The following is a 12,510-nucleotide window of genomic DNA, read 5'->3' as shown; positions in this document are numbered from 1 at the left end:
TTACTCCATCTTCAACCAGATGGTGTTTCTCCTTTGGGAAGGGATGGGCAACCTGGTGACTCAAAAGGCTATGGGCTTGTTTTCTAATAGCAGCAGCTGCAGAGAAACTCCAGGATGGGGAACATCATTGAAAGCTCACTCTGGGATCAGAGTGAGAAACGTTTGCAGACCTGCCACCCAGAGCCCTCTTCTTCTCCCCACTGCATTGCCTCATCCCCTTAAGGACAAGATCTTGGGATCCTTAAGGCGGCTTTCCACCCTCTCCTCTCAAGGAAGACAGCTCCGTTCCCATGAACCCTGGCAAGCCCAGTGCAGCCAGCTCAGCCCTCTTGCTCTCCTCTTTTCTCCGCGGAGGAGCCCCAGGCGTGGCCCCTGCCCAGAGAGGCTTCCCCTGAGGCTCTGGGCTGGATACCTGATCTGATCTGGAGGAGGAGCTGGCAGGGGGAAAGGACAGTCTGGCAGGGGCTCCTACATTGGAAGGGGCATTCTGGGCATGCCCTCCCCCCTTCTCCAAAGAGGAAGAAGAGCCTGGATGCAAAGGAAGAACAGAGCTGCAGACCTCCTGAACTTGCCCCCTCCCAGACTTTTACTTTTTTACAATCCCACACATATGATAAAATGTACCTTCCTTTCTTTTCATTTTTATACATTTTTGCTACTTTGACCAGTGATAGATACCATCTATACATCATTTTCATATAGTTCTATCTCAATAATATACAATCTGTAAATTTTAAATTTACTTTCCACAGTTTTATCCAATCCTCAAATTATGGCCTATATCTTTCGCCCATTTAATCATTACCGATTTTACTTCTTCATCTTTGGTTTCCCACTCCAAAAGAATGTTGTATGCCTTTTTTTAATAATTTTGTATTTTCTTCTCTCCCTTCCCTTTTGGAATTTGGAAACTGAATATGAAAAGCTTTTCTTATTATCCTCTTTAAATATATCCTTAAATTTTCTGTGATACAGCCAGCTCTGAAGATGTTCTTTTATTTCATCATATTCTTTCAATTTTAACTTTCCCTCTTATTCAACCAGCCATTCTCTGTATGTTGGCCACTCACCTTTCCCCCCCAATGTTTTAAGTGGTAGAAATTCAATAGGTGATAGCCACCAAGGTGTTTTTGCTTTTCCATACCAGAGGTAGGCATGCCATCCAAACCTATTATCATGTCCTTCCAAGTCTGTTATTTCCTCCCTTTCTAGCTTGATCCAATCTCGTATCCAAATTAGGGATGCTGCTTTATAATACAATTTTGAGTTTGGAAGTGAGAATCTGCCTCTTTCTTTCACATCTGTTTAAATTTTATTTATTTATTATTATTATTATTATTGGTTTCCACATACTACAATACAGATGTACCAAAGCCAACACCATTTCTTCCCCATCCCCCCATACATTTACATTTATATTTCCTCAATCCATCATATTATTATTTTCTCCTTCCTCCCACTTCCCTCTGCACCCACTCGATTTCCTCCACATTATACAATTTACAAAAATCCTTGCATTCTACAACCTTCTCAAATCATCTATATATTCTTATTATCTTTCCTTACTAATTTTTTTCCATCCAGTACTTCACACCTTAATCTAGGCATATTAGCGTATCATTTTTTGAGCAATATTTTGCCATATATTCATCAAAACATTTCCACTCCTTTTTAAATTTTTGATTCAACTGATTTATTATTATAGCAGTAAATTTTGCCAAAATTAAATATTCATTTAGTTTACAAATCCATGCCTCCTTTGTGGGTATAGTTTGTGACTTCCACCTAGTAGCAATCACTATTCTAGCAGCTGTACTTGCATATAGAAAAAACTCCCCCCCCCCCATGGCATCTCTTCATCTATCAATCCTAGGAGATTATCTCTGGTTTCTTTGTTATTTATATTTTCAACATCTTCTTTAGTTCTTCATGTACTACTATCCAAAATTTCTTAATTTCCTCTCACGTCCACCACATATGTACTGTTGTTCCTATTTCTCCCCCACATCTCCAACAGAGGTTGGATTTCAATTTATATATCTTTGCCAACTTAACTGGCATTAAGTACCACCTATAGAACATCTTTACAAAATTTTCTTTAATTGTATATGAGGCAGTAAATCGTATATCCTCTCGCCAGAGTTTCTCCCATTGCTCTAGATAGTATGTCTGAGATCCTGAGACGATTTAATCATTGTTTCTTTCACTTCTTCCTCCATCAATTCCCAGTCCAATAAAAAATTATATGTTTTTGATAACAATTTCTTGTTATTCTGTATCACTGTGACATTAAATTGTGAATCCGCTTTTGCAAGTCCTTTCTTTTGATCTGAGTTAAATATACTTCTAAGTTGTAATATAATGCCATCTGTCAGCTTCATATTGCCGTATGTCTTCATAGGATTTTAATCTGAGTTTCCCTTGTTCCTCTTCCAATAATTGTCTATATGTTGGCCAATTTGTCCTCATATTCAATTTTTTAATAGCATATTCCCCCAGCGGTGATATCCACCAAGGTGTCTGTGGTTCCAGATATAATCTATATTTTATTTTTTATCCTTGGCTTTTTCCCATTCCAGACAAATCTTGATATTTCTCTCTGTCATTCTTTGAAGCACGTATTCCCTGTTATTAGTGGAACAGTTTGGAAAAGAAATAACTTCCTTGGGAGTACATTCATTTTTATAGTTGTAATTCTTCCCATTAAAGAAAATTTCATCCTGTTCCATGTTTCCAAGTTTCTTTTAATTTCCTGACAATTTTTTCATAATTGTCTTTAAAAATATTTCTATTTTTTGATGTTATCCAAACTCCTAAATATTTTATTTTTTTATATGCCTCTATCCCTACCATCTCTGTTATTTCTTTCTTTTCCGATTCTTTAATATTTTTTAATAACAATTTACTTCTATTTTTATTTAATTTAAATCCTGCCACTTGACCAAATTCTTGTATTATATTCATTACTTTTGGGAGAGAATTTTTTGGATCTTCTACTGTTATTACCAAGTCATCTGCAAATGCTTTTAATTTGTGTTCATTCTTTCTGATTTTAATTCCTACTACTTCTCTATCTTATCTTTCTTGTCAAGACTTCCAGTACCAGAACAAACAACAACGGTGACAAGGGGCAACCTTGTCTAGTTTCTTTTTGTATACTGCATTTATCCGCTATCACCCGATTTATAATTATTTTTGCATTTTGAGCTGAGTGAACAGCTTGCATTCCCCTATTACAATTTACTCCAAATCCCATCTCTTCCATCACCCTCTTCATGAAGCTCCAAGAAACATTTTTCCTTTTTTTTTTTAAAAATAATTTTTATTAAGGTTTTAGACAATAAAGAAAGAGAAAAAAGAAACATACACAATACATATAATAACAACAACACACACAAAAAGCAACACAAAATTCAACAATAAAAAAAACAAAAAACATAACAATTAAAAACAATATCTCTTTTCCATTTCCATTTTTAAATTACTTACTTTCTGGACTTCCTCATACCTCCCTCTTTTGTATTCCAATCCAAATTATTTGTCCAGCAGTTTCTTTTCCACTTTTTTAATCCCAAACTTTAATTTAATAAAATATTAAAATATATAACTTCAACTTCTTTAAACCTAATCCTTGGTCTTAGTATCATATAACATTAAAATTTTCCCTCTTAATATCAAATTTCCATTTCTTTAAACATCTTTAATCTTAATCTTTAATCTTAGTCTATCATTAACTTTAACCTGTACAGCTGGAAACCACTTATTTTCAATCCAACATTACCAAGTCATCTGCAAATGCTTTTAATTTGTGTTCATTCTTTCTGATTTTAATTCCTACTACTTCTCTATCTTATCTTTCTTGTCAAGACTTCCAGTACCAGAACAAACAACAACGGTGACAAGGGGCAACCTTGTCTAGTTCCTTTTTGTATACTGCATTTATCCGCTATCACCCGATTTATAATTATTTTTGCATTTTGAGCTGAGTGAACAGCTTGCATTCCCCTATTACAATTTACTCCAAATCCCATCTCTTCCATCACCCTCTTCATGAAGCTCCAAGAAACATTTTTCCACATCTGTAAACATTAATGCTGCTTTTTTCTCATTTCTCACTTCCAGGTACTCTATAATATTCAATACATTTCTGATATTATCTTTAATTTGTCTACTTGGAAGGAATCCAGCCTGATCATGATGAATAAATTCTTTTAGAATTTTTTTCATTCTATTTGCCAAAACAAAGGCAAATAATTTATAATCATTATTTAACAATGAGATCGGCTTATAACTTTTTACTAATGTCACATCCGAATCTTGCTTTGGTATCAAGGTTATATAGGCCTCTTTCCATGTTTCAGGAACATCCCGTTTTCAAAATCTCATTTGTTGTGTCTTTCAAAGGGTTCACAAGCTGCTCACTCCATTTTTTATAATATTTTGCTGTTATTCCATCTGGCCTTAGAGATTTCCCTACCTTAGTCTGATTTATTGCCTCAATTACTTCTTGGATTGAAATTTCTGTATTTAATATCCTCATTTGGTCCTCTGTTATCTTTGCTAGTTCACTATTTTTAACATAATCTTCTATCATCTTTGGATCCTACGATCTTTTTCTGTAAAGATCAGTAAAATATTTTACAAAGGCCTCCCTTATTTCTTTTGGTTTCTCAATTGTTCTACCATTAAGCTTTATCCAATTCACATAATTATTTTGTTCACTTTTTCTCAATTGTCATGCCAAAGGTTTCCCTGTTTATTAGCATTTTCAAAGAATTTTTTCTTTTGTTTTTTTAATTTTTCATGCTATTTCCTCATTGATTACCATTGGATATTCTTATTGTAATAATTATATCTCCTGCTTTACAGGAGATAAACCTTTACAGGGGATAAGCCTTTTCAATGCCTTGAGTGTGGAAAGAGCTTTCGTCACAGTTCCGGTCTCACTTCCCATTAATAAAAGCATTAGATAAAGAAATAGTAAAGCAGGAGATATAATTATTACATCAATGGAGCTGAGCCCGGCCCCTGTTGCTGCCCAGCGTATTAGGCAACTGGGCTTATAAGACGAATCCCCAAATTGCAGCTGCCAATTTGGGGGGTCGTCTAATAAGCCCAGTCGCCTAATACGCTGGAATCTACGGTATATATGCTATTTCTCTCAGTTTTTATTCCAATACAGGCCCCTCCCCCCCCCCCCCCCCGCTTTCTCCTACTAAGGCTCTTACCAGGGACTTCCCCTCCCTGGGATTACCTCCCAGTTATGGAAAAGTGTCCTCCTGCCAAGCTTTGGTAGGACTTGCCAAGATCCAGGGTCCTTTTTAGAGGTTTTTTAAAAAAGAATTTGCAATGTTTTCAAGCCTTTCAGTGCTTTCATTCATAAAATCTGCATCCCCATTCAAAAAAACTGAGAGTACTCCAATCGCTTCCTGTATCTTCCTTTTAAGGAATCAAAGAACAAAGAGCTACAGTTTCTTCTTGTATCCAGAGTACATAGTGTTAATAGGTAGCAAAGTAACAAAGTGCAGTTTAAAAAGCATCTAAAGACTGATGTGTCCCCAAAGGTTTTTTTCCCATTCACAAGTCTGGACTTCAAAATCTTCCCTTCAAAATACGGAAGTTGACTTCCTGTTTAGATTCCGTCTTTGACAAATCTAAATTAAATCCAATTATTTTTATTTTGAAAAGTCCATTGTTGTTGGCAATACCTTTTTTCCTTTGAAAGTCTTCTGCCTCAGGTGGCGATTTCTGGTTTCTGGTTTCTGAGCTGCGCTGGAGCCATGGGCAGGCTCAAGCCACTGTCTCACATACCCCCCCCCCCACTCGCTGCTGATGCAGTGTTGGGGCTCCGGCAATCGCGTCAAGCCTCTTCACGCCCGGCTGGTCCCCTCGACACCCCACTACCTGTAGGGCACCTTTTTGGGGGGGGGGTCTGACCCTGGCACTCACTTCCACTGCTCAAAAGCCCCGGTAACGGTCGTCTTTTAGACGGACGACTCACACCACCTTGCCATTTCCCTTCGCAGACAAATCGGAAGCCCAGGATCAGGTTACTTTCAAAAGTCATAGCTTCCAGTGCTGCCCAATGCATCGGTAAGTTTTCTGGTAAAGCATTCAATCACGGTGCTGGTTTTAGACGTTTTGAGCTGCCAATACATTGCGGTGGTCGGGGAGCTGTGATGTATTCGTAACTCAAATTGTCTGCAGATGACAAAGGCGCAGGCAGGCAGGTGGAGGAGCCCAAAAATGGTGCCCCCCTGAGCAAGCCCCAATACCTCTCTGGCTCCATCCATCCATGTCCCCATCTCCACTCCCCTGGAACTCACCAGATCTCTCGGAGGTCCCTGGGAGGGAATGCTCAGAGGCTGTGAGGAGGGATGCAGGAGACAACCTGACCAGGTCAACCGTCCATCTTCCCCCTTCCATCCTTACGAGCTTTGCAGGATCCGCCTCTTTCATCCTTCCTGAGCAGTCAAGAAGCCACAACAAGCTGCAGGGTCCTGGGAGAGAGGAAGAAGCAAAGGGAGTTTCAGAGGCCCTGCAGGGATTCTGTTGCCCTAGATAATCTCCTGCCCCTGGAGAAGCACAAATGGGGCAGCCCCTTCTCAAAAGAAGCCCCATTTCTAAAGATCTCCAGTGATTCCAATTTCTTCTGTATGCTCCTCACCCCACTTGCAAGCCTGGCATGGTCTGCACAGTAGTGACCTGAGATTAGATCCCATTGAACTCAGTGGGGATAATTGACAGAACTTGGTACAAAAACCAGTCACCGTCCTGTCTCCAAGCCTGAAAACTGCAACCCCAGAGCATGGGCAGAAAAGAGAAGAGTAGATATTACATGTAGGTGCCCCCATGCTAGGTGCTTTGTATGGAGAGCCCTGTTCACAATCTTTGAGCTCTCTCATCACAAGCCAGGCAGATGTTGTGGCCGTATCTGCCTCTGTCAGGAGTTGCATGGGGACCAAATCTATACGTGGAAGCAGAGGAGCCGGTGATGCCACATTTTTGAAATATCAGGAAACTAATACACCCCTCCTCCTTAGATATCGCCTGCACTTATACACCATCTTCGCAAGTCTCCAGTCCCAAAATGTGGCCCCCACCCTGGCACGGAAGCAACCAAAGTATAGATCTTCCCCATGTCCTAAATCTGCAGTGTTCTTAAGAACACCAGGCATCTATATCCTGGCCCCCTCCTTCTCCTCCCTGCATCGCCTCACCCCCTTCAGGACAAGATCTTGGGGTCCTTAAGGCGCCTTTCCACCCTCTCCTCTCAAGGAAGGCAGCTCTGTTCCCTTGAACCCTGGCAAGCCCAGTGCAGCCAGCTCAGCCCTCTGGCTCTCCCCTTTTCTCCACGGAGGAGCCCCAGGCGTGGCCCCTGCCCAGAGAGGCTTCCCTTGAGGCTCTGGGCTGGAGACCTGAGCTGATCTGGAGGAGGAGCTGGCAGGGGGAAAGACTCTGCCAGGAGCAAAGGCCGGCCTGGCAGGGGCTCCTCCACTGGAAGGGGCATTCTGGGCATGCCCTCCCCCCCCAGACCCCTCCCTCCTTCCCCAAAGAGGATGCCAAGGAAGAGCAGAGCTGCAGTCCCCTTGGAAACTCGCCCCCTCCCAGGCTTGGCAGAGAGGACTGGGGGGCAGGACCCTCTGCTCCCAGACTTGGGGGTCTCCCCCTGCAGCCCCGGGACCCCCTTCTCCCATGGGCACCCCAAGGGGGAAGAGAGAGGAGACTCACCGGATTCTTCCCAGGAGGGAAACCGAGGCAGCGCGGGGAGGAGACAAGAGACAAAAGGCGGGACTGGGCACGGAGGGAAGGGATTCTGCTCTGGAGGGCCCGCCCCGCCTCTCTACTTCCTGTCCTCTCTAGGACTCCGGCTCTGTTCGATTTAACCCTTCGCAAGCCGAGCACAGCCCCCTGGCTGGCTGGCTGTCCTCCTTCCCTCCCAGAATCCGGGTGGTCCAGGGCATGTGCAGAGTTCTCTGTGATTCTCGACTCAGAGTCCCTCAAGACAGCAGCTTAGTGCCCTGCCCCCAGGTGGATGAGGTATAAATAAAATAATAATAATGCTTCAGCTGCTCACTAGCAGACTGAAAGTCTGTTGCAATATTAGGAGGGTACCTGAGAGAGACACGGGTCCCTTGGGAGCAAAATCCTCCGCTGGTAAAGCAGGAGACTCTCGATTTGAGGGTCCTGGGTTCAAGCCCCACTTTAGGCATGGCAAAGGGTTGGACTGAAGGACCCTCGACCCCCCTGTGAATCTGTGAAATGCAAATAAATAAATCAGTACACTCCCTAGTTGGAGAACTCGCTCCAGACTTAGAAAGTGACCTTCAGTGGGGACAAAGGTCGGGTTCTGAATTCAGGCAGGAAGACTCAGAGGCACAAAGGTCAGATGGGGCGCCCCCCCCCGGCTGCTCTCCCTCCCGCCCCCTCCCCAAATTCTGGAGAAGGCAGCTTGTTTCCCGCTGTTTCCGATTCAACTTCAGAATCTTAGAATTCAGAGAACCGTAGAATTTTGGAGCTGGAAGGGACCCCTGAGGGTCATCTAGTCCAGGCGGGGGAAGGTGGGGCGGCCTGGCCAGGATCCGGGAGGGCGCGGGGAGGAGGGGAATGTGGCCCGGGATAGTCCCTCCGCTTTCCTGGAAGCGTAGTCCTGGAGAAGGCCCAGTGCTGCCCCTGGGGAGAGAGTGCCGCTGCCCCCGTGGGCCTCTTGGCTTGGGGGGAGCCTGGTCCCCTTTGGCTCTGCTTTGTCCCCGCGATGCCCAAGGGGATCCTCCATGGACAGAGCCAGTCTACCTTGGAACGGGGGAGAAGGAGAAGGGGAGGATGCTCTTCAGCTCCTGCTTGCGGAGTTCCCTGGGGGGGCGCCTGGTCGGCTGCTGCCAGGAGGCTGGGCTAGGTGGGAGGGGTCCCCTTGGTCCGGACCCAGATTCTGCTGCTGCTGCTGCTGATTTGGGGCTCTCCTGAGCCCTTCCGCTCCTAGAATCACACCCGGGGGCCATCTAGTCCACCCCCTTCTTCCTCCTCCTCCCAGGAGCGCCATTTTCCTCCGGTGGCCAAGCTGGGCTGCTGGTTCGTGGAGGAGGCTGGGGGCAGAGGCTCAGTCATGCCCAGTGCCCTCAAGCAGCGCCCCGCCATTTTGTTCCTGCCCCCACCCGGGAGACGCCTGGAAGAATCTGCCCTGGAGTCCGAGTTGCCCCCGGAGGTTGAGGCCGGCCTGGTCTTCCAGGTCCTGGGTCTGGAGACCCCCACCCTTAAAATAAAAACCAGGCCCTTTGCAAAGCCCAGCCTGCCCCCTTCCTTCCCTGCTTCTCCTTCACCTTGAAGCACCTTTAAATTCAGCCTCACTGTGATATATCCATTTCACAGGCGCCACAACTGAGGCTGGGAAACTGCACCCATTTCACTGTGGGGCTGATGCATTTCCCAACCTGGGCATGAGTTAATTATTATGCCCCCCCCCCCACACAAACTCTTGCTTTGTCTCCTTTCCAGCACTCCTGCGTTAAGAAGTTAAACAAAATTAAATGATTCTCTGGATCTTCAGTGTCAGCAAACACTCCTTCCCCGATCTCTGTTTGTAAACCACCAGTGTCAGAATTGCTTTCCTTGGAGGTTTTCCAAACGGAGGCTGGAAGGCCAAATGTCAGGGATTCTTTATTGCAGGGGGTGGGACTAGATGTCAGTTGGGGTCCAACCTCACAGTTGTTTATTATTATTAGTTCTTTTTAAAAGATCAGTGTTGAACAACACTAAACAACACCAACACACTGTTAGGATATTTCCGTTCCACCTTAAAAGGGAGCAGGCTGTGAGTCACAGAGTCTGCGTATTTCCTGTTCACAGGATGTTTATGTTTTCTGTTGCTTTCGTTTTCTCTCGGTGTCGCAGACACTAAATCAGCAGGCAGTCATGTTTTTCTGTGTTCTGATCAACGCTGAATAAACTTGTAAATAATGCTCTCCTGACTGCAACTTTTGGCTGTGCATTATCTGCTGATAGAGTGTGCATGAGCTCTAGAATGTGGCAAGATATTTTCTAGAAACTCATGTCACTGCGTGCCTACGGGAGGTCGATGGATCGTCCGGCAGACGGCTTGGGGGCCTTGATGGACTTTATCTCCCTGGCAGTATCCCAACAACAGGTTTCGGGCCCAGATTCACAGCACTTACAGGAGAGTAAGACTGCGACAGACTGCTAAAAGGTATGTGGAAGAAAAGCGAAAGTGAGGCTTTTCTGTTTGCCGAGGCAAGGGCCTTTGAACTCCGGCAGACTAATTGGTCTGGGCGTCGAGCCCAGCAGGCTTCATGATAAATGAGCTGCTGAGATAAGACGTCTCTGAAGTGAATAAGACTCAGGCTCAAATAAAAAGCTGGAATGGAGTTTTTCCAGGCTTCTGAGGCTGCTGAGTGCCCAAAGTTAAATCGGCACAATTATGGGACCTGGGCTGTGTGGTGTGAGAGCTTGCTGCGTCAGTTTGGAGTGTGGCATACTGTGTGTGAGGCCCCTCCAGTTCCTCTGACAGATAGATGGGAGGCCGAAAATTTGAGGGCGATAGACGTAATCGTCTTGTCCGTCTCTCTGGAGGAAATAAAAACGCTAGCTGGCAATCTGACTGCACGTAAGATGTGGCATGCTTTGAAGATAGCCCATTTGCCAGTCATCCCAGCCCAGAGTTTGACTGCATCGGAGGTCCTGGCTGTTTCCCAGAATGCGAGTGAATGCAGGGATGCTGAGGGCACCGGTTGCAAACTGCAAGGGGAGCTGACTGTCATGTCATCCCAGGCAGCATTCCAGCCTCCAGGGGGAGCCAAGGAGTCGGCAGCTGAGAGCTCTGTTTCTCGTGGGAGCCAAGGTCATCGCCTTTGCAGAGGCCGGAAGGGCAAAGGTAAACAGAGGCAGACGCCTGCAGATGGCCAGGAGCAGGGGGGCAAGCTGCAAAAGCCCACGCCAGCGGAAAACAAGGTTTTGTTTACTGGCACAGCCTCACCAAAGGCTAAAGGCAAGTCTGATGGCCAGGAGCAGGGGGGCAAGCTGCAAAAGCCCACGCCAGTGGAAAACAAGGTTTTGTTTGCTGGCACAGCCTCACCAAAGGCTAAAGGCAAGTCTGATGGCCAGGAGCAGGGGGGCAAGCTGCAAAAGCCCACGCCGGTGGAAAACAAGGTTTTGCTTGCTGCAAAGACTGCTCCGAAGGCCAAAGCCAGGTTTGTTGTTGATTCAGGCTGTACCCGCCATGTCTCAAAAGACCGCCATCTCTTTATCTCCTTCAAACCTCAAGAAGGTGAGATCCACCTGGCTGACGGAAAGACGTTGCGAATCGCAGGAGTCGGGACTGTGAAACTGGCAAGTCTGCACACTACCATCAAAGATGTACTGTATGTTCCAGGCGCTGCAGACAATTTGCTCAGTGTCCCACAGCTCACTGGGCATAGTTTTGAGATTTCCTTCAAGAGGAGCGTCTGTGTCATCAGAAAAGGCAAAGAGGACATTTTGCATGCAAAGTTTATGGATGGCTTGTTCTGTATAACTTATGCTGACAATGGTGCTATTGTGTCTAATGCTGATTCTTGTTGTGTTGCACAAACTAACAAAGTTCTTCATGCAGGATGCATTCACGATGCACACAGAAGGTTTTGCCATCTCTCTTGGAAGGCACTGGCCAAGATGCCAGAGATGGTTGAGGGTTTGAACATCAAACCCTGTAAGTTTCACATGAAATGTGTATCTTGTGCAGAGAACAAGGTGAAGGTTGCTCCAAAAGGCAAGGAGTCTAGCAGGCAGGCTTCCAAACCCTACCAGCTAGTGCACGCAGACCTGGTTGGTCCACTTGCGCCCTCTTTGGGTGGAGCAAGGTACTTCATGGTTCTAATTGATTCTTTTTCCAGGTACATTCATGTGTTTATGCTCGAGCAGAAATCGCAAGCGTTTCCTAAGTTCAAGGCATTCTGTGCTTGGTTGGAGAATGTTCACGGTAAACGTATTGGCTGTCTCTTTACTGATCGGGGCGGGGAGTTCACTTCTCAGCAGTTTGAAGCTTTCCTGAGAGCCAGTGTGGTGTAGTGGTTAAGAGCGGTAGTCTCCTAATCTGGGGAACCGGGTTCGCGTCTCCGCTCCTCCACATGCAGCTGCTGGGTGACCTTGGGCCAGTCACACTTCTTTGAAGTCTCTCAGCCCCACTCACCTCACAGAGTGTTTGTTGTGGGGGAGGAAGGGAAAGGAGAATGTTAGCCACTTTGAGACTCCTGAAGGGGAGTGAAAGGCGGGATATCAAATCCAAACTCTTCTTCTTCTTCTTCCTGACTGAGAAGGGAATCCAGCATGACTTGTCAACGCCTAGATCACCATGGATGAATGGGCTTGCGGAGCGAGCAAATCAAACGTTGCTGCAAGGAATGAAAACATTGTTGCATGATGCCAATCTCCCTGATAAGTTTTGGGGGGAGGCTCTGTCGAATTTTGCTTACACTTATAATCGCCGATTGTCATCACCTATTGGTTGTACTCCCTATGAGA

The 12,510-nt window shown here is 45.4% G+C and overlaps 1 protein-coding gene across 4 annotated transcripts in view; it reads right to left on the bottom strand.

Annotated features, from left to right (window-relative positions):
- LOC308469372 (uncharacterized protein) overlaps positions 1 to 8,102 on the bottom strand; it is a 64,178-nt gene extending 56,076 nt beyond the window's left edge. For 2 of the 4 annotated variants that reach the window (XR_013982103.1, XM_080991713.1), the window contains exons 1-2: positions 7,732 to 8,082; positions 6,327 to 6,500 (exon numbers count right to left, since the gene is read on the bottom strand). Coding sequence is in view for 1 of the 4 variants with exons in the window: in XM_080991713.1 (XP_080847839.1) it covers positions 6,327 to 6,459 (133 nt within the window). In the remaining 3 variants the exon portion in view is untranslated. Of the gene's footprint in view, positions 1 to 1,134; positions 2,626 to 6,326; positions 6,501 to 7,731 lie in introns of those variants that run through there. The other 2 variants (XR_013982101.1, XR_013982102.1) reach the window with 2 other exon arrangements.
- Positions 8,103 to 12,510: the final 4,408 nt, after the last annotated feature.

This window comes from Podarcis pityusensis, assembly GCF_964106645.2.
Source record: "Podarcis pityusensis genome assembly, chromosome: 2".
Classification (NCBI taxonomy): Eukaryota; Metazoa; Chordata; class Lepidosauria; order Squamata; family Lacertidae; genus Podarcis; species Podarcis pityusensis.
Note: the sequence above shows the minus strand (reverse complement) of the source record. Positions and strands in the feature narration are given on the sequence as shown.